Below are 17,836 nucleotides of genomic sequence, written 5' to 3'. Positions count from 1 at the left end.
CGATTTAACGTCCGTGGTCCACGAAAGTAACCATAAGGAACGCTGTGATGCAATAATAAGACCACCAATTCTAGAATTGACGGCCACTGCATCCATGGTTGCCTGCCCTACATAATCTGAAGTCTCCTGAATATGCTCAGCCAGGGAGAGGAGATACGCCCGCGGAGTGTTGTTCTGGATGCTCCAACTGCTCCGCCCACGTCTGGACTGCCTTATTGGCCCAAGCGATAGCCATCGTGGGTCTGACCATGCTACCAGAGGCTATGTATGCTGAACGGAGTGCATGATCGCACTTCTTGTCTGTAAGGTCTCCGAGGGACACCCGCTCTTGGGTAGGAATGGCTGAGAAGGAAGACAAACGGGCGACCGGTGTGTCAACCCTGGGAGACGCCTACCATTTAGTAGAATCCTCTGCTGGAAGAGGATAAAGGCTCTTAAATCTGCCCGGCACCACAACCTGTTTTCCTGGTCTTAGCCAAGCGTCCGTCACCATTTCCACCATCTGCGGAGACGGTGGAAAAGTTGCCACCTGAGCTTTCACCCATTTGAAAATAGAGAAACCTGAGGGAGCTGAGGGCTCAGGGTCTGGGAAGCCTAAGGTATGTCTGATACCCAAGATAAGACTATCCACATTAGTTGCCGAATCTACTATGCTAAGCGAGTCTTCATCCTGCGTCTCCAGCTCTAATTCCCCTTCCTCATCGGAGGCGTGATCCGAGTCTGGACTGCGACCCCGGTTCACATCCCGCATAACACGTTTAGCCCAGTGGGTAACCGAAAGCAGGCGCTCTTCACTCTGAGCTACAGAACTCTGGGATGATGTGCCTGCGTTTTCTATAGGGTTAAACCCCAAAGCCTCTGTATCTGCGGCCCTTTGCTCTGCTGACTGAGCTACACTGGCTACCTGTGTTTGCTGCAGTGTGTTCACGTACCTCTGCGGCCAGTAACATCACATTGGTGAAATTTTCCATGGCAGAGGTAAAGGACTTGACTCAGAGCGGCTCTTCTATGGCTGCTGGTTTTTGTGCCGGGGCGGGACACTCCTGAGTTCCGACCTCGCATGTCGTGCAAAGGGCATTTTCTTTTCCCCTGCTGTCCAACAGGAAGCTTTGTTCTACATTTGGCACAAGCAAAATACACCACAGACACTCCAGAGGATCCCTTACCAGAGTTCCCTTTGTTAGACATATCTGAACAGTATTACAGTATAACTGGTAACACAATTCACCAATATAACTTGTCAAAACAGTGTCTCAAGACAGTACAGCAAGATTGTATACCAGATCTATATACCAGGCTACAAACTTGTATAAGTAGTGTTTTTAACCTCTTTGCAATGCAAAAGAATCTGCCAGAGAAGGTTCAATATACTTTCAGTGTCAAAAAAACAATGGTACTTTTATATCACTGTAACGATACCCATCACTGGAGAGGCAAGAGAGGAGAGAAGCAGCCTGCTTTAGCTGCACAATGTTTGCTGAAAATGGCGCTCAGTGCTGCAGGAACTGAATATGGGGGGGGGGGGGGGGGGGAAAGGACGTTCCTCCTCCGGATCCACCCCCTAAAGAAAAAATGTCTGCTTCTCTATGCCATAACCGATCAGCGCATCATTTGTCTGGCTGTCGGCGCCTACCGCACACATGCTGAATTACTGTGCCCAGGCAGCGTGTGTGCTTTCTCCCCTCCTCTGGCTGCGCCGTCTCTCTATATAGAGCGGAGCTCTCTAAACCCCCGCTGCTTGTTGTCTAAGTGCACGTGCAATTACATAAACAAGTGCCCTGTGCTATTTGCTTTAAATAAATTTATACCAAAAGTTATCTAATAGTGATCCAGTCACAAGAGGTCTAAAATGAGACCTTGCTCAACTCTGTAGCTCAATCAGGTGAGCTACAAATGCAATTTAAAAAAACGTTAAAAGCAAGTTTTTTTGTTAAAAAAGTGCTACTTTAAAGACATATAACTTCAAAACCAGTGCACATATCAGCCTTAGATTTAGGGGTTTTCTTTACACCCTTGGCAGCATGTATTATACCAAATTTAATTGAAATTAGAGAATGTAAGATAGAATATTTTCTAAAATTGTTTCGATTTGATGTGGAATGACCCAGAAAAGATACATAAAATGATCCCTGTTAGAACAAAGACATTTCTATATGTCCAGCAGAAGAACTTGTTTTACACTGGTCTCAGGGGGGGGGGAGGAGTAGAGGTTGGATAGATTCAGAGTTTTATTAGATAATCAACACCCAGATAGTTTATAGCTTCAACTGGAACATGGAGAGAAGATTGACTGTGCCCAGTCTGTACATTTACCAAAATCTGATCTCATAATAGGTTAGCAATTTTTCACTATATATATTTTCTGCTGTTTGAATTTTTGAAAAAAAAAAACCACACAGAACTTTAAGAAAACATTTATTATCAAATGGTATACTGAATAATCTTTGTACATTATACACATATTTTTTCAAATTTTCTTTGCACATTGAAGCACATATTTACAAGGCAATGCTTCAGCTATACAGTGTTTAAGGAGAAGCAGACTTCTGATGCAGAGTAGCTCCTCAACAGCAACTTAAAAAACAGCAAATTTCACGCAAAGCGTGAACTTTATAACACTGAACAATGGATAAAATAAAACTTGATACTGAAGTAAATTTTATGAAAGTACATTGTTCATTTTGAGATAAGTCGATTACTTTGTATGCTTTGAAACATTTCTCATCTACTATTCTCAGGCTCTGATATTACCCCACCCAAAACAGTTTGTTGCATGGTTCAAAAGGCAAATACCCTGGATAAAAAAAAATCTTAATTCTATTAATTGTCAGAGTCCATGTCAGTGTCTCCATGAATTGATGTAAAGTCTTCACTATCCTCTTCATCTTCAGTTAACTGTATCTGGCTGAGTACATTGGGCCCATGACGCTCCTCCTCTTCATCCTCTTCTTCCTCGGACATCTCATAGCCTCCAATGCTGCTGAAACTGGTGTCTCTAGTATTGGATTTTGGCTCAGGCTCTTCATAACTTCCATAACTATAATATATAATAAAAGTTACACATAAGTAATAGGACATGAATCTATTCACCACATTTTGAATTAGATCTGTTGGTAATCCAAAATTGAGTAGATAGAGTAGACATTTCGGTGGGAAGGGGGTTGCAGGAAAAATATATTCACATTTCTGCGCAAGGTAAATGTACTTCGGAATGGAGACAAATACATTTCAAGGAAATTTTCTAGGATTGGTAAATTTTCTTTATATTTTTGTTTTGTTTTCCCTTGGTAATGGGTATAAAAGGCTATTTCAATTTGTTGCAAGTAGAATTCACAGAAAAAAAAATAGATAAAAAAAGAATTAAGATGGAGGCAGCTAATAACCAATAAAATATGCCTAGATAATAGGCCTAGATCAGGTGTAAACCATGTCCAGGCCTGAAGTGGTTAACTATGGTATTCTAGTCTCTTTCAAGACATCCAGCGAAAAGCCACATTTACATACTCACTGGACACTGATGTGTGTGTGTTATATCTATATATATCTATAGAAATAGATATTTATTTATTTCTCTGTCATATCATCTGGAGGACACTGCTTCACCATGGGGATATAGAGATAGATGCAGAGCAGGGCACTTGGGAGTTAATTTAAAAAGTAAGGAAGTTCTCCTCCCTCCATATATCCACCCCTGCACCCTACCTGCTGGCAATCAGACTTTTTCCTGTCCCTGGATTTAGGCACTTTCCTCAGATGCCAAGGTTAATTTTTTCTTTTTGCTTGCGTAGCTTTGGTTAGCTCTAGCTGGCCGTTTGCTTCTGTTGAGGGATACTCAGCGAGGGACATGTCTGGTCTGTGGTGTGTGCATGCTCGAGTCCACTGCTTCCTGTGTGATGTGGTTGAGGCATGGTTTGCACTCCTGGCCCTGTTACCGTTGATGAAGTGTTCAGTAACTGTACGGTAAGCCATACAGTTATTGTCAGGGAACAGGTCAGGCTTCAAACCCTTTCAAGGGAAGTTTTCCAGCCAGGGGAAGCATGGTACAGTTTCTTAAACAGCTACCCTTGCTGCTGACCTAGGGGAAGGTCAGCAGCACTCCCCCTATTATCAACTCTTCCTCCTTTGTGGATTTTTTCTTATATGTAAAATGCATACTTTTTATACGAATACTTAGTTGCTGAAGGGCTCCTCTCCTCTTTTTCCCCTGTGTTTGTAGGTTGAATTAAGGGGTTGAGTTTTGTTCTGACAAATTCATTGTTTTGTATGTTTACTTGTAAGTTGGTTCTTCAAGAATATGTCTGAAAAAGGGACTGGTTCTAAAGCCAAGACTCCCAAGTCTTTTATTTTACCTGTTCTAGATGGCAGGCAAAATTGCCTAGTAAACATCAGGAACCAGATGCCCAATGTACAGCTTGCAAAGCCCAGAACAGTGATCCGCCTCTGCCTGGGATTGCTGCTGCTGAGACAGAACCAGCTTGGGCGAAGTCGTTGTCACAGTCCATTGCTAAGCTAACTTGCATTACGGTGTATCACAAGGAGGCGAGGGAGTTTCCCTCAATTGTACAGGCATAAGGATCTCACACATTTTGAAAGTGTATAACAAAAATGAACGAAACTATTTAGGAAAACATTGTATTTATTTCTGAAAAGAACATAAGATGATTTATGTACTTATGTTAAATCCGTTACTCCAATTCCGTCTGGGGGACACTGCTTACCATGGGTTGTGGAGGGGAGCTCGGGAGTTGGCACCTAGCTAGTTAACTTTAGCACTGCTGACAGACCCCTCCCCTCTACAATCCCCCTGCCTCTTCCTGTTCAGTTAATTAAAAAGCCCAAGGAGAAAAGGTCAATCAAACAAGAGCACACAGAAGAAAAGCAGAAGGGAGGGATCGCAGTGTCTTTTCTCTTTCATCCAGTCTGGGGGACACTGCTTACCATGGGGACGTTCTAAAGCAGCCCCCTAAGGGTGGGACTACTCTGAAAGCCCCGCTCGTAAAGCACTACGAGCGAAATTTGCATCCGCGGATGTAAATATATTAAACTGGTAAAATGTTGTAACGGTGTGGACAGAGGACCAGGTGGCTGTCCTGCAAAGCTGGTCTGCAGAAGCCCCATTTCTCGCTGCCCACGACGCCCCTACCGATCTGGTGGAACGGGCCGTAAGCCTCTCTGCCACCGGACGTTTAGCCTTTATGTAAGCTTACTTAACGGTTGTCGTAATCCATCTTGCAAAGGACTGTTTTGAGGCTGGCCAGCCTCTCTTATTAGCATCATAAAGAACAAACAGAGAATCAGTACGCCTAATCATAGAAGTTCTTTTGACATAAATGCGAAGAGCCCTAACCACATCTAACTTTTTCATAGACTGTTGATCCGAATGGGAAGTACATGAAAAGACCGGAACTACAATTTCCTGGTTCAGATGGAAAGCCGAAAAGACTTTTGAAACGAAGGAAGGGAGGGTTCTTAACACCGCTCTGTCATCGTGGAAAACCAGATATGGTTCCCGGCAAGACAGAGCTCCTAATTTCGAAACCCTACGTGCAGATGCAATAGCCAAAAGAAAGAGGACCTTCCAGGTCAACCATTTCAAATCTGCCACAAGTAATGGCTCGAAGGGAGGCCCTTTAAGCATATCCAGTACCAGGTTAAGATCCCATGGTGCTGTAGGCGGAACATAGGGAGGCTGAATATGCAAGACGCCCTGAAGGAAAGTCCTAATATCTGGCAAATCCGCTAATTTCAGGTGAAAAAAGACTGAAAGTGCCGATACCTGAACTTTTAGGGAACCTAACCGAAGTCCTGCTTCCAGGCCACCCTGAAGGAAAGCCAATAAGCGAGGGAGACGAAAGGAGGACGTGTGACATGTCCTATTTTCGCACCACCTGATATAGGCTCACCAAATCCGGTGATAGATGCGAGCTGAAACTGACTTTCTGGCTCGCATCATAGTGTTCACGACACTAGGAGAAAAACCCCTAGCTCTCCAGAGGCTGGCTTCAACAGCCATGCCGTTAAACTGAGCTGAGGCCGAAGGGAAGGGCCCGAAACTGATAGCGGGAGGACCCCACTGTGAATCCTAGGAGAGACTGATGGTCGCTCCAAATGGGAACGTGGAGGTATGCGTCCTTTATGTCTATGGAGGCCACAAACTGATCCTTCACTAAGCCGTTTATTACCGACCTCAGGGATTCCAGCCGAAATCTGTCCACTCGTAAGTGCACATTGAGGGTCTTTAGGTTTAAAATGGGCCGAAAGGACCCGTCTGGCTTCTTGCCCAGAAACAGATTTGAATAAAACCCCCTGTCCCTTCTGGTTGTCTGGGACCTTGCAGATGACTCTTTGCAAAAGAAGAGAGGCGACACAAGCCTGTATTGCCTGTCTTCTTGTTGGATCTCGGGGTAGAGGGGTTACAAAGAAACAATGTGGTACAGGGCCCAGCAGGTCTATCATGTACCCCCTTGATATAATGCCCCGAATCCAAGGGTCTTGGGAAGACACTGCCCATTGTTCCCGAAACAGAGACAGAAGTCCCCCCACTGGCGCTACCTCCGGCAGAGTAGAGTGGTCGTCAGGATGTTTGAGGATTCAAGTAACTGGTTCAGCTTATCCAAACCCTATATAAAAGCTGCGGACCATGCCGGTTCTGTGGGAACAGGGGCTTGGTCCGTATTTAATGAGGAAGGTCCTGGTATAGACGTTCCAATAGAACCTGTGGTAGCAGGGAGGCCCAAGGGTGTACTAGTATTATTAGCCACCGAAGTTGCCACAGTAGATAGCAATTGATTGGATTGAAAAACCATCTGTGCTAAAGAGGAAACCGACTGTGTCAGGGAGGCCACCCAGGCCAGTTTCTCCGTCAGTGGGGCTGAAATATGCTGGGTTTATGCAGGGGGGACCCCTGCTTCGCAGACAGAGCAGAGCGCCAATGGGTCCTTCTGCCTACAAGGTAATTTTACATTACATTTTGAACATGTGAAATATTTTGGCATAGGGCCCTTTCCCTTATCTGTCTTTTTTTTTTTTTTTATAAAGGAAGGCACACCAAACACACAGACTTAAATTGTTCAATTTAGCATGCGCGCGAGAGAGAGAGAGATTGAGAGTAATCAACTAATCTCGTCATAAAAGTTGTACTTGTAATTATTTTAAACACAATATAATACTTAGGCAAGTAGGAGAACTACAATATAACCCCTACTAGCCCATATTGTACACAGCAATACAGAGTATGTGTTTAAATATATCAGATACTTAGCCCAACGGCCAAACAGGGGAGAAGTCCAACAGCAGTGTCCTGATGCCTGCTCCCTCAGATCTGTTCTCTCTTCCCGGGCTTCTCCTTGGCGCCAGAAGACCGGGTTAAACCATCTCTCTCTGGAAGCCGGGGGAGCTCTATGTCTAAGCTCCCCCCCTTCAGTAGTGCTGCCTCTGCAGCGATTCTGTGGTCCATATAAAAAATTAAAAGGGTTAAGTGGCAGAGTAGTGGAGACCTTTTTGAAAATGTGTGGACAGACGACCACGTAATCGCTCTGCACAACTGCTCTGCCGAATCACCATGATGTGTCGTACAAGAAGAGCCAACAGCCCTGGTAGCGTGAGCTCTCAAAGTCACTGGGACAGGCCGAGAGGCCAGTACATAAGCTAGCTGAATGGTGGAAGTGATCCAGCGACCAAGATACTATTTGGAAGCTGGCCAGCCCCGCTTATGAGCATCCTAAAAGGACAAAAGAGATCCTTAGTCTTATGGACAGAGGCCATGTGGTTAACGTAGCACCGAAGAGCTCGAACCAGATTCAGTAAATTGCAACCTGTCATCCAAAGAGGCAGAGAAAGAACGAAAAGCTGGGACCACCATCTCCTGATTTAAGTGGAACCTGGATACCACCTTCGGGAAAACAAAAGAAGGCTTTGTGCGAAGCACCGCTTGATCCTCATGAAAAATTAAGAATAGAGGAATGCAAGAGAGTTCACCTAATTCCAAAACCCTACAAGCTGACGCGATAGCCAATAGGAACACGGTCCTTCAAGTAAGATGCTGTAAATCAACTGCACCCAGTGGTTCAAATGGGGCCACCAAATTTAGATCCCATGGCTCCACCAGATGAACAAAGGGGGCTGAACGTGAAGAACCCCTTGCAGGAATATCTGAACATCCCTGAAGCCAGTACGAAGGGACTCCATCCGAAATCTTTGAAGTCTGACCTGCTAGTTCAGAGACTGTAGGTTTAAAAGGGGATGGAATGACCTGTCTGGTTCAGCTACCAGGAAGAGATTGGAATAAAACCCCTGACCTCTTTCCTTCTGAGGGACCCAGACAATGACCCTGGCACACAGCAGCTTCTGGATGGCCTCTTGAAGGGCCTTGAGCCAGATGGGAAAAAGGGGTAGAGCTATGGTGAAAGCCCGGGACACAAGTCCACGCAAACATCCGTGGTGGCTCTGGAAGCGAAGAAGACGCGCTCCCACCACAGACTCCCCTGGAGGGAGTCTGTCCTGTTGCGGGCTTGTCATCTGGTCTCCTGGCTTCTCGCGTAACAGCGCCTCTCCCCAGGAGGCCGAGGATTGACCGCGCAACGGGGTTCCCCGACCTCTTCCAAAGGAACGAAAACGAGGAATGGTCCTTATTCTTGGAAGTCCCTTTTGCAGACATATTGAAAGGTAAAGGCACAAAATCGCAATAAAAAGCCCTTTAAAAAAAAATAATTATATATATATTGTAACAAAGGGAGGCATTTATCTGACAAGATGCAGAGAAAACATACAAGCAGAATAAAACATTGGCGCAGTTATGCACCTAGATTGAGGTTAAACCAGGTAAAGACTTATGTTTAGTTTAAAGTTTGGTTAACTTACATGATTAGAAAGCTCCTTCCTCTCAGCAAACAGACAGGGTGTGTCTGTTTGTGCAAACAGAGCCAGTGATAGGCGTTTCCTCTTAAAGAGAAGGTGGGTGTGTCACCTGTCCATCAAGCTAAGGCTGGGGGAGGAGTATCAGGTATAAAAGCTTGTTTGTATCATTTGTTCAGGGAGACCAACGCTGGGGAAGCTGGCTGGTCTTGAGAGAGATTGTCTATGTCTAGCTAGCGTTTAGGGTCTCCATATCTGCTGTGAAATTCATATGGTGTCAAATACATTTTAAACCATCCTGACAATAAAGCTGCATAAAAAGAAGTTGTTCGCGTGTGCTTCAGCAGTAGCGGGCTCGTGCCAATATATATATAGCATAAGCAATTTAAAAGTCTGTATACTATGTAATTCCTAAGTATTAGACACCAAATCTCCAGAGACTGAAACAGTCTTAGGGGTGAATGTATCAAGCGGAGAGTTTTCCGGTGGGTTTGAAAAACTAAACAGATTCTACCTATTATTTATTAAGTACATTCTACAAAATGAAAGCTAGACTTTGGTTGGTTGCTATAGGCAACATCTCCACTTTCAAACCCGCCGCAAAACGCTCAGCTTTATACATTTACCCTCTAGTCTATGTCCAAATAGAGACTGTACATGTTTAACTTCGTTTAAAAAACTAAACGAGTAAAACAATCAGAGGTACCGGCATATTAGATGCAGAGTGGTTACAGCGTGCAGCACGGTGTATCTTATTGGTACTATCTAGAGAAATGGCCGCCGTCCGCGCCAGAAAGCCGAAAGGGTGGGGGAGGAAGTTCCACCCTTCATCCATCCCTTAAAATGGCTGCCTCCATGTACTGCCGAATCACGCATATAAAGTATGGGTGTCGGCTATTAGACTGCATCCTCCACCTTAAGTTTATGGTATCCAGGCTGAAGGGCGCATTAGCGAGCTAAAGTCTCCTATGAACCTAAAACTAACACAAGTATAGGCAGGAGCCTATACCTATGTCACCTATCTCCTAGGCACTTAGAAAAAAACTGATGTATCTGCAGCAGAATAGGCCCATAGAACGGGAGGAGTGTGTGAATTAAACAAGTGTAAGTGCCTAAACTCTTAGTACCACCTACTATACCCCAATGTCTCGCAATGTCCCCCAATGGTAGGAAAGAGAAACAGGGCTTTCCTCCAATAGTTATGCTGCCCGGGATGTCAAGAAAGCCCGGAAAGAAAAGACTCCAGCGATCTTTTGGCACCAGACTGGCCAAAAAGAACTTTGTACCGAGATATCCTAAGGATCGTAACAGAGCCAGGACGATAACTTCCATTAAGACATGATCTTCTCTCTCAAAGTCCCTTTGTTACACCACAATTTGCTTCATCAGACATGCCGTTAAAATGAGTTGAGCTAGAGACTTTAAAGGGTCAAGGGGTTCTGTGAAAGGGTGATCCAGACTATGTTGAGAGCTAGGAAACCTTTTTCTGCCTTAAATAATCAAAGAGTTTGGAAGACCTATTTGCTATGATGTGAACATAGAGGATTCCAAACCCCAGTTTTGAGTCTGCCCATCTTCTCGCTTTTCTTCAGGGTAATTTAGGCAATGGGCGAGGAATAGGTTCTCTAAGGGTCAAGGTGTCTGTTCGTTCAGTCTCCAGCCGCCTTTTGCTCCTCCTATAGAACCTTGGGATCTTAATCTGGTTTTATTGATTTTGCAACATCCTTTTGAACCTTTAGATTCTGCAGAATTTAAAGGGGCAATGCAAGCAGGTGCAGGCTGTAAAAGGAGTTTTACTAAGCCTTCTACATTGTAGAGCCTATGTCTGCTTGCATTGCCCCTTTAACAGCATAATTAGTAGTACGGCTGTTAAAAGCGACGTCCATGTAGCTGTCGGGATATTAAATCGCTGCAATAGTTCCACGTCCATTTTGTAAACAGGCGCAATCAAAAGTGTAACAGAAAATTACATCTTCGGAATTAAGAGTAAGTGGGGGAATGTCAGTAATGCTATTACACTGCCGTTGTTTGTAGTGTCGGGGTTTAGTTAATCAGGATTAGGATTACCACTGGGCAGAAAGTGGTTTCAGGATTTCACATTATCAAATTTTCATTCCTTTTTGATAAGAATGTTCAGTAGATAATCAAAGTTCCTGTTGTCTACTGGATGTATTCAGTTTGTTTAGGATATACGTGTCCAGAACTTCTGGTGTTTGGAAGACAGATTCTCTCAAAGTCTTGTAGGATCCCCGGAAGAGGGGTTGTCGAGCGGCGACCTGGTCCTCAGTCCATACTTTTACAAAATTCTATTGTTTCAACATTCAGGGTTACTTGTTTTGATAACAAAGTTTTGTGCTCAGCAGTGTCTGAGCGAACCCTCCCTTAGGGGTAGCTTTGGAAGGTCTCCATGGTGCCTCAGAGGATATGATAGAGAAAACACAGACTTTTTTGTACTTCCATTAAATGCATTTCTCCGATTTTAGCTGAGGACACTGCAATACCCCTCCCTTAAATTACTGTTGATTTTGTTATGGTTATAATTCTTTTTGCTTTCTCTAGGCTTTTTTCAGTGAGAAACTTACTGCCAGCAGGTGGGGGCTATGAGGAGGGGAGGAAACCTTCTTTATTTTTTAAATCAACTCCTAAGTACCCAGCTCCATAGCTACTTCTATTTCCCCATGGCAAAGCAGTGTCCCCAGATGAAATCAGATATATGGATTTACCGTATTTAAGTACAAAAAATGCTGTTATTTTTAGTATATGATGTGAATATGGATCATACAACGGTTGTGAACAAAAATAATGAGAAATGCAAGTAAAAGTCCATATACATGAAGAAATCTCAATATTCCAATATGTACCTGATGTTACTGTCTTCCATCACATGTGAGGTTTCCATTCCTTCCCCGTAGGACATCATACTTTCATCATTCTCCATCCCCATCCTGGTGTTCTCCTGCATCATGTGTGGCTGTTTAGGTCTAATCCCTCCTGACTCAATGTCGGAGTCACTGCCACTCTCACTAAGCTGGATAGCTGCACACAAAGATATAAAACACAAAAAATGTAAGAAATCAAACAAAGCTTATTTAAAATGGAGAATTTAAACTATACCTCTAATGAAGTCTATCTGATTTTTTTGTGATTAACACAATGAAAACTGCTATTTGTACAGATATGGCTTCAAAAAAGGTGCAACAAATGCAACAAAACTAGTCAACTGAAATCAGCGAATCCTCCTGCTTTCCATTAAGACCATACTATCATTATTTAATAAAATAATGACTTACAAGAAAAGGGATTATCGCCTTCCTCATCACTTCCTTCATCATCATCTTCCCCATCTGACATCAATAAGTCCTCATATAGCACACTGGCGTGAGGCTGCTGCACTGTGTTTTCATCTTCCTCAGCCAAATCTCCATCAACATCTTCAACTTCCTAAAATAAGGCATGGATTTAAAAAAAATAATAGAAGCCAAAAACAGCCGGCTATAAACTAGACACCAACCCTTTCTGGGTGTACTTACAGGGGCTGGAGTTTTAGGTTTTCCATCATCATCATCTTCAAATCCTTCAATATCGATATCAGAGTCATCTTCACCTAGACGACCCCTTCCAAGTCTCATCTGTAGATATATATGTTCATGTCCAGAAACCATCAGGAACATCACTTGCAAGAATACACTTAAAGCCTATGGGCCATTACACATGAAATGTGCCTTTTTATGTTAACCCAATGCATGCGTTCATCACTTAAAATGTCAAAACCGATCCAATTAATAATGAAACACAGTAGGTTTGGTCTTAAAATTGGATGAGACTGTTGACCATATAAAAATATAGACTAAAAAGATCTAATGTGTTTCATTATAAACTGCCCCAGCTATAATTACTGGGGAATGACAATATTCAAACACTTTTGTCTTTTAGTTGACCAGACTAAAAAGACAAAAAGGTACACAAGTATGTTTCTTGGTTTACCTTCTAAGCTATATTAGGTTAGGAAATAAACCATAACATATTTCATGAGCCTGAATTGAAAGGAGTGCTCATGTAAAAATCTTTAAAAACCAAAATATGGTAAACATTTTACCAAGCTTCTCTTCTCCAGTGAGGCTGTAGCTGCTTCTGTGGCAGACATGTTGCTTTCATCCTGGTAATAAGAGGCCTCCCGGGACATGCTGAGTGAAGTGTTTGTGTCATAGTAGTCAGGAGGCTGCAATTTAATAAAAATATTTGTTTTGTGTGATTTAATAATGTGTCAAGTAATTATAGTTAGTTAGTGGGCATGGAACACACATGCAGCACTTTCTCAGCTGAAGCACTGTGACAAGGAAACAACATTACCCATTCAAATTAAGTCTCACTAAGAGCATCCGATTACTTCACAATGTCAGAGTTAACAGGAGAATGCCAATGTGTCATAGGCCTGAAGCATGGCAGTGTCATAGCTACAGCTCATGGTGAGCCACCAAGGACTTGGTTATTAAGTAACAAAACTTATTTCCAAAATAATCTGACTTTTAGACATGTATATAAATGCAAATCAGAAATTAAATCCGTTTGCACACACTAAACAATGCTGATTCTTTTCTCTGCCTTATACATTAGGTATGTTTCCCTTTTAATGAATGAGCAAGTTTTAATATTCACATATTCTATTATTTTAAGCAGCTATTTACATTATGTCTATGCATGGAAGACAAAAACTCCCCAAAGCAGCAGAATATTGTGAAGAATGTAGACTGAATGTCTCCACTATACCAACCTGAGGAGTGTATGGTCCTGGAGTCATTGGGTCCAGGCTTTCCAGATCAGCCTCATCCAGAGCAGCCTCTTTAGCTGTGGCAATGTCCTTTTCTAGCTGTGTCAAGTGCTCATCGTACTGGTAAAGAGAGGGGACAAAGATCAGAACACAGTTTACAATAAGTAATGTGTAAAGGTCTCACAAACTAAAAAAAAAATACAATACCACTGCTTACCTCGGCCAGAGTCTGGGTACAGATGTTGACAATCTCCTGTGCTGTTTTACTATACTGACTGTCTGGTCCTGTGTATGGAAATAAAATATCAGTGTATGTGCGTGATGTAGATACACAGACACAGAGTAAGTATTAGAACAAGGACATCCAGACTGCTCCATGACATAAATAAATTATGATGATTTTCAAAAGTAGTGGAGGTGAAGTTAGAGAAACCGAATTAGACATGGGAGACTTGGAGAACTAAATCACGGCACTGCTGGATGTGTAACTGGAAAGCTTTACGTCTAACAATTTGCAACATACGGTCCCTTATAATAATAATTAGAATGTGTGTGTGTGTTGTTTTAAGATTATTACCTCCAATTATATATTTTACATTTGAAAATCACAATTGCTTTACCTACAATCAAAACATCATTGTTTATCACATTAATATATAATAATTATTGTAACCTCCTTCTAAGCATTTTACTTCATAAGAAGAGGAAACTGTTGCAGGATGCATTTACGTTGGATAAATGACAATGATATGTTGTGAAAAGAAGAGACAGGTAAACAAGACAGACGTATCACTAGAAGTAGAAAGGCAGATTCATGAAGTGTAAATATGAACTTACCATTATACCTTACACTGTTTGCACTGATTAGGCTAACATCAGACAGAAATCTTTCTCGATTTTGATATTTATGTTTAGAAATATTCTAAAGGAACAAAAAAAAAAAAAAAAGCCATTATTTGTTATAGGAAATAAAAAACAAAAAGCATTCTTTGAAATGTAAATTAAATGATGTGGTTTTAATACCAGAGGGGTAAGGCATCAGGTCACTTACCTGCTGGATGGTTTCCAGATCCATTGGGTTAATTATTACTTTATAGTAGTCAGGAACAAACTTTTTGTTGACAGGATGGTGGAAAGGCCATGACTAGATATTAGAAGAAAAGCAACACGAGACATTTATACTAGAAGAGTGCACTGGTGAAATGGATAACATTGAATCATAAATATAAATAATAATTAAAAAACACAATAAATAAATAAAATAAACGAGTGGTGTGTTCATATACAAGCCACTTCCTCCAGTTGTGATTGCTACTTGGAGAACACACTAAGAAGTGGGATGATAGAAATAGAACAAGAAGCTTGTTTTCATGAGAGTAAACATTCATTTAACAAGTGAATAAAAAACCCCAAAAAATAGTGTGTATATTTTAAAATTTGAAAAACTCACATCTGGCACTGCCATCATCTTTTGTGTCACTATGTTATCCAATATAAAGGAGAATGCAACTTGGTCATCATCATCCAGTAATGGGTTGATGGCTTTTTCCAGTCGTGCCAGCTTATCTTCTTTCTGGAAACAGAAACAAACAATAGTTGTTTCACAAACCCAGAACACTAATTCTCTCGTAATCACATACTCTTAATTATAGCATCCCTAACCCAGAATTCAATTATTTACAATAGGACAGCATTATCATTTATTATGAGACCCACAGATTCTGCCGAGCAACACAGCATTGTTCTCCCCAGAAATTTTTGACAGTCAGGAGGCATCAACAAGCAGCAGGAGGGGGAGGGCGGCAGTTGTAATACTTTTCAATAATAATGAAAAATGTATGAGGTTGTTGCTTGCACCTGCCAGGACTGGGCTATTGTGGAAATTCCACTCTCCCTATTCCCTCTCGGATTTCAATTTTTGTTTCTCCTGTACAATGCAGATAATTGATCTGCACTAATATTGTTTGTAATTCATCCAAACACATTAACATTTGTACCGATTGTACATTCCTGTTGTTTAAGAATTAGGGGCAATTTGTTATTGTTGTCACCTTAAAGGTACAAGTTCTTTAAAGTTGGGATTTACAAAGTCTAAAGATTAAACTTTAAAGACTTTCTGTGATGCCGATTGTGGATCAGATGAGGACGACCATCGTTCCTACACAGAGACCATCAACATTGAGGGGCGGATTCAATTGTCCGCGATGTAAACATTTTTTTTTTACCATTACTATGGTAAAAAGTAACCCTCATTTTTGCACACACCTCTGTGGGGGCGCTAGCAAAAATGAGCGTTACTTCTGTAAAAAAAAAATAAAAATCTGCGCGATGTGTCTCATGACCATTCCGGAGGCACCTCACGCGGATATTTTGAGAATTGAATTCCCCTCCCAACTTTGATAACAAAGGTGCAAATGATTTGTCTTGTAGTACAAAGCAATATGGACATTCCAAACACATTGTCAATAGACCTCACTCTATACGTGAGTTAGTGGAGAGAAAGTCTATCAATGTGAGTTATATAGGAAGTGAGGATAATGCTGGTGATATATTAACGAAGGGACTGACATAACACTTGCGGAATATGTTCCTGTTAAAATGGGGACTGGAATATGCTTGTTTGATTAATGTTGATAAGAATCACTGTTTGCTTGTTTTGTTTATTAACCCAGTGTTTTCTGGTTACAGGAACACTTTATTGAGAAATGTTTTTGATTGTTTGTTTTTATATACATGTAATCAGAGACAGCTCTGAGCGAGGGGGAGTGTTGGAGAGAAGTGCGCTCCGTATGCTGTCTACTCTCTCACACTCTCTGTTGGTTCTCTAGTGTCAGCTGGTGCAGGGGGAGGTGATTAATGACATCCTGCTGCTGTATGACCCTATGACCCTAACTCATACTTGCCAACATTTGTTTTCTTTCTTCCGGGAGATGTCGGCTGGGACGTGGGCGTGCAGGGGGCGGGGCGCCAAAATCGCGTCATTTTGGCCCCGCCCCTTGACGTGATGACGCAAATCGCGTCATTTTACAGCAGGTGAATCTCGGCGTTTAAACCGAATTTTGCCGATCAGGGAGATTGCCACACTCTCCCGGGAGTCCGGGAGACTCTCGCGAAATGCGGGAGTCTCCCGGACATTCCGGGAGAGTTGGCAAGTATACCCTAACTGTAGTCTATAACTGCTTCAGCTGCTGCAGCCACTAACCCTGGGTGTACCTGCATCACTGCTCTTGTTGCTGTTCTCAAATAAAATCTTATCCAACCCCGCTGACACCTTACCAAAGGGTTCTGTCAATAAAAATCACACAGGGATAATATACACAGTGCATTCCATATAACTATCAGTCACATGTAAGATTTACACAGCCATTTTCTCTCACATTGGCAGCTGTCAATTTCCTTTGTATAACTAGTAAAAAGATGAGCACATAGTGAAATGCAAGTTATCTTCTCTGCCTTCCAATAACACATGCTGGTAAACCAAGTACTGGCACATTGGAAAGTAGGAGCCATGGGGAGAAACATTGTTCCAGTTCTGTCTTCATTATTACTTGGGAAGTTTGACAGGTTTTGAAAAAGCTTTCTTTTTATAAGAAGACAGGTTGATAAGCAGTCCCCAAATAGTCACCGTATGAGCTTCCCATTTGATCATAGGGGTTGTATCCCTCTTAGATCTACCTCTGACCTGCGTGTTGTCTTGCCTCTGATAAACCCCTCTCTCCCGCCTACAAGACATCAATTGTGCTGCTACCACGCCAAATCAGTCTTTCGCCTCGGCCTTCAAATCTTTTGAATCTTTCTCTATACTCATCTCATTATTAGAGCTTATCCCCATTGATACTGCTCACACTAATGCACCTTCAGAACTGTCCCAATCTCCACTCTCAGCCACACTTGCTCCACTTGTTTCAGTTGTGGCCTCTACCATTTAGAATGTAAGCTCTCTAATGAGCAGGGCCCTCCATACACTTTTTTTTCATGTCTGCATTTATTTTGTCTGTCTTTTATTTCCCATCTTTATGTATGTCCTGTTTTCCTACTGTATGGCGCTGTGGAGTACTGTGGTGCCTCATACATCTAAAATAATAATAATAATAATAATAATAATAATAATAATAATAGTAATAATATTTATCTGGAATCAAGTAGCTGGGGCTTTCAGCAGAGGACAAGGACCATATAGAGTAGTCATTTACCCTTATGGAGCTGAAGGAAGCA

The 17,836-nt window shown here is 42.2% G+C and overlaps 1 protein-coding gene across 1 annotated transcript; it reads right to left on the bottom strand.

The window, feature by feature from the left end:
* Positions 1–2,431: 2,431 nt before the first annotated feature.
* LOC142134187 (transcription initiation factor TFIID subunit 1-like) lies at positions 2,432–17,546 on the bottom strand. The gene is made up of 12 exons (XM_075194516.1): positions 17,477–17,546; positions 16,835–16,906; positions 15,072–15,262; positions 14,673–14,765; positions 14,459–14,543; positions 13,839–13,906; positions 13,625–13,741; positions 12,950–13,072; positions 12,384–12,482; positions 12,144–12,294; positions 11,715–11,889; positions 2,432–3,037 (listed from the first exon to the last, which is right to left on the bottom strand). The coding sequence occupies exons 1-12, from the start codon at positions 17,544–17,546 to the stop codon at positions 2,821–2,823; spliced, it is 1,461 nt and encodes a 486-aa protein (XP_075050617.1). The 3' UTR covers positions 2,432–2,820.
* Between the last annotated feature and the right edge of the window lie 290 nt (positions 17,547–17,836).

This window comes from Mixophyes fleayi, unplaced genomic scaffold, assembly GCF_038048845.1.
Source record: "Mixophyes fleayi isolate aMixFle1 unplaced genomic scaffold, aMixFle1.hap1 Scaffold_41, whole genome shotgun sequence".
In the NCBI taxonomy this organism is placed as follows: Eukaryota; Metazoa; Chordata; class Amphibia; order Anura; family Limnodynastidae; genus Mixophyes; species Mixophyes fleayi.
Note: the sequence above shows the minus strand (reverse complement) of the source record. Positions and strands in the feature narration are given on the sequence as shown.

Excerpts from the sequence above, each read along its gene's own strand:
- LOC142134187 (XM_075194516.1), bottom strand. The coding sequence starts at position 17,546 with ATGGTAGAGGCCACAACTGAAACAAGTGGAGCAAGTGTGGCTGAGAGT. Across the intron at positions 16,907-17,476 it reads AGATTGGGACAGTTCTGAAG|AACCCTTTGGTAAGGTGTCA; the intron begins GTGCATTAGTGT and ends TTTTATTGACAG. Across the intron at positions 13,073-13,624 it reads CAGGACCATACACTCCTCAG|CCTCCTGACTACTATGACAC; the intron begins GTTGGTATAGTG and ends ATTAAATTGCAG.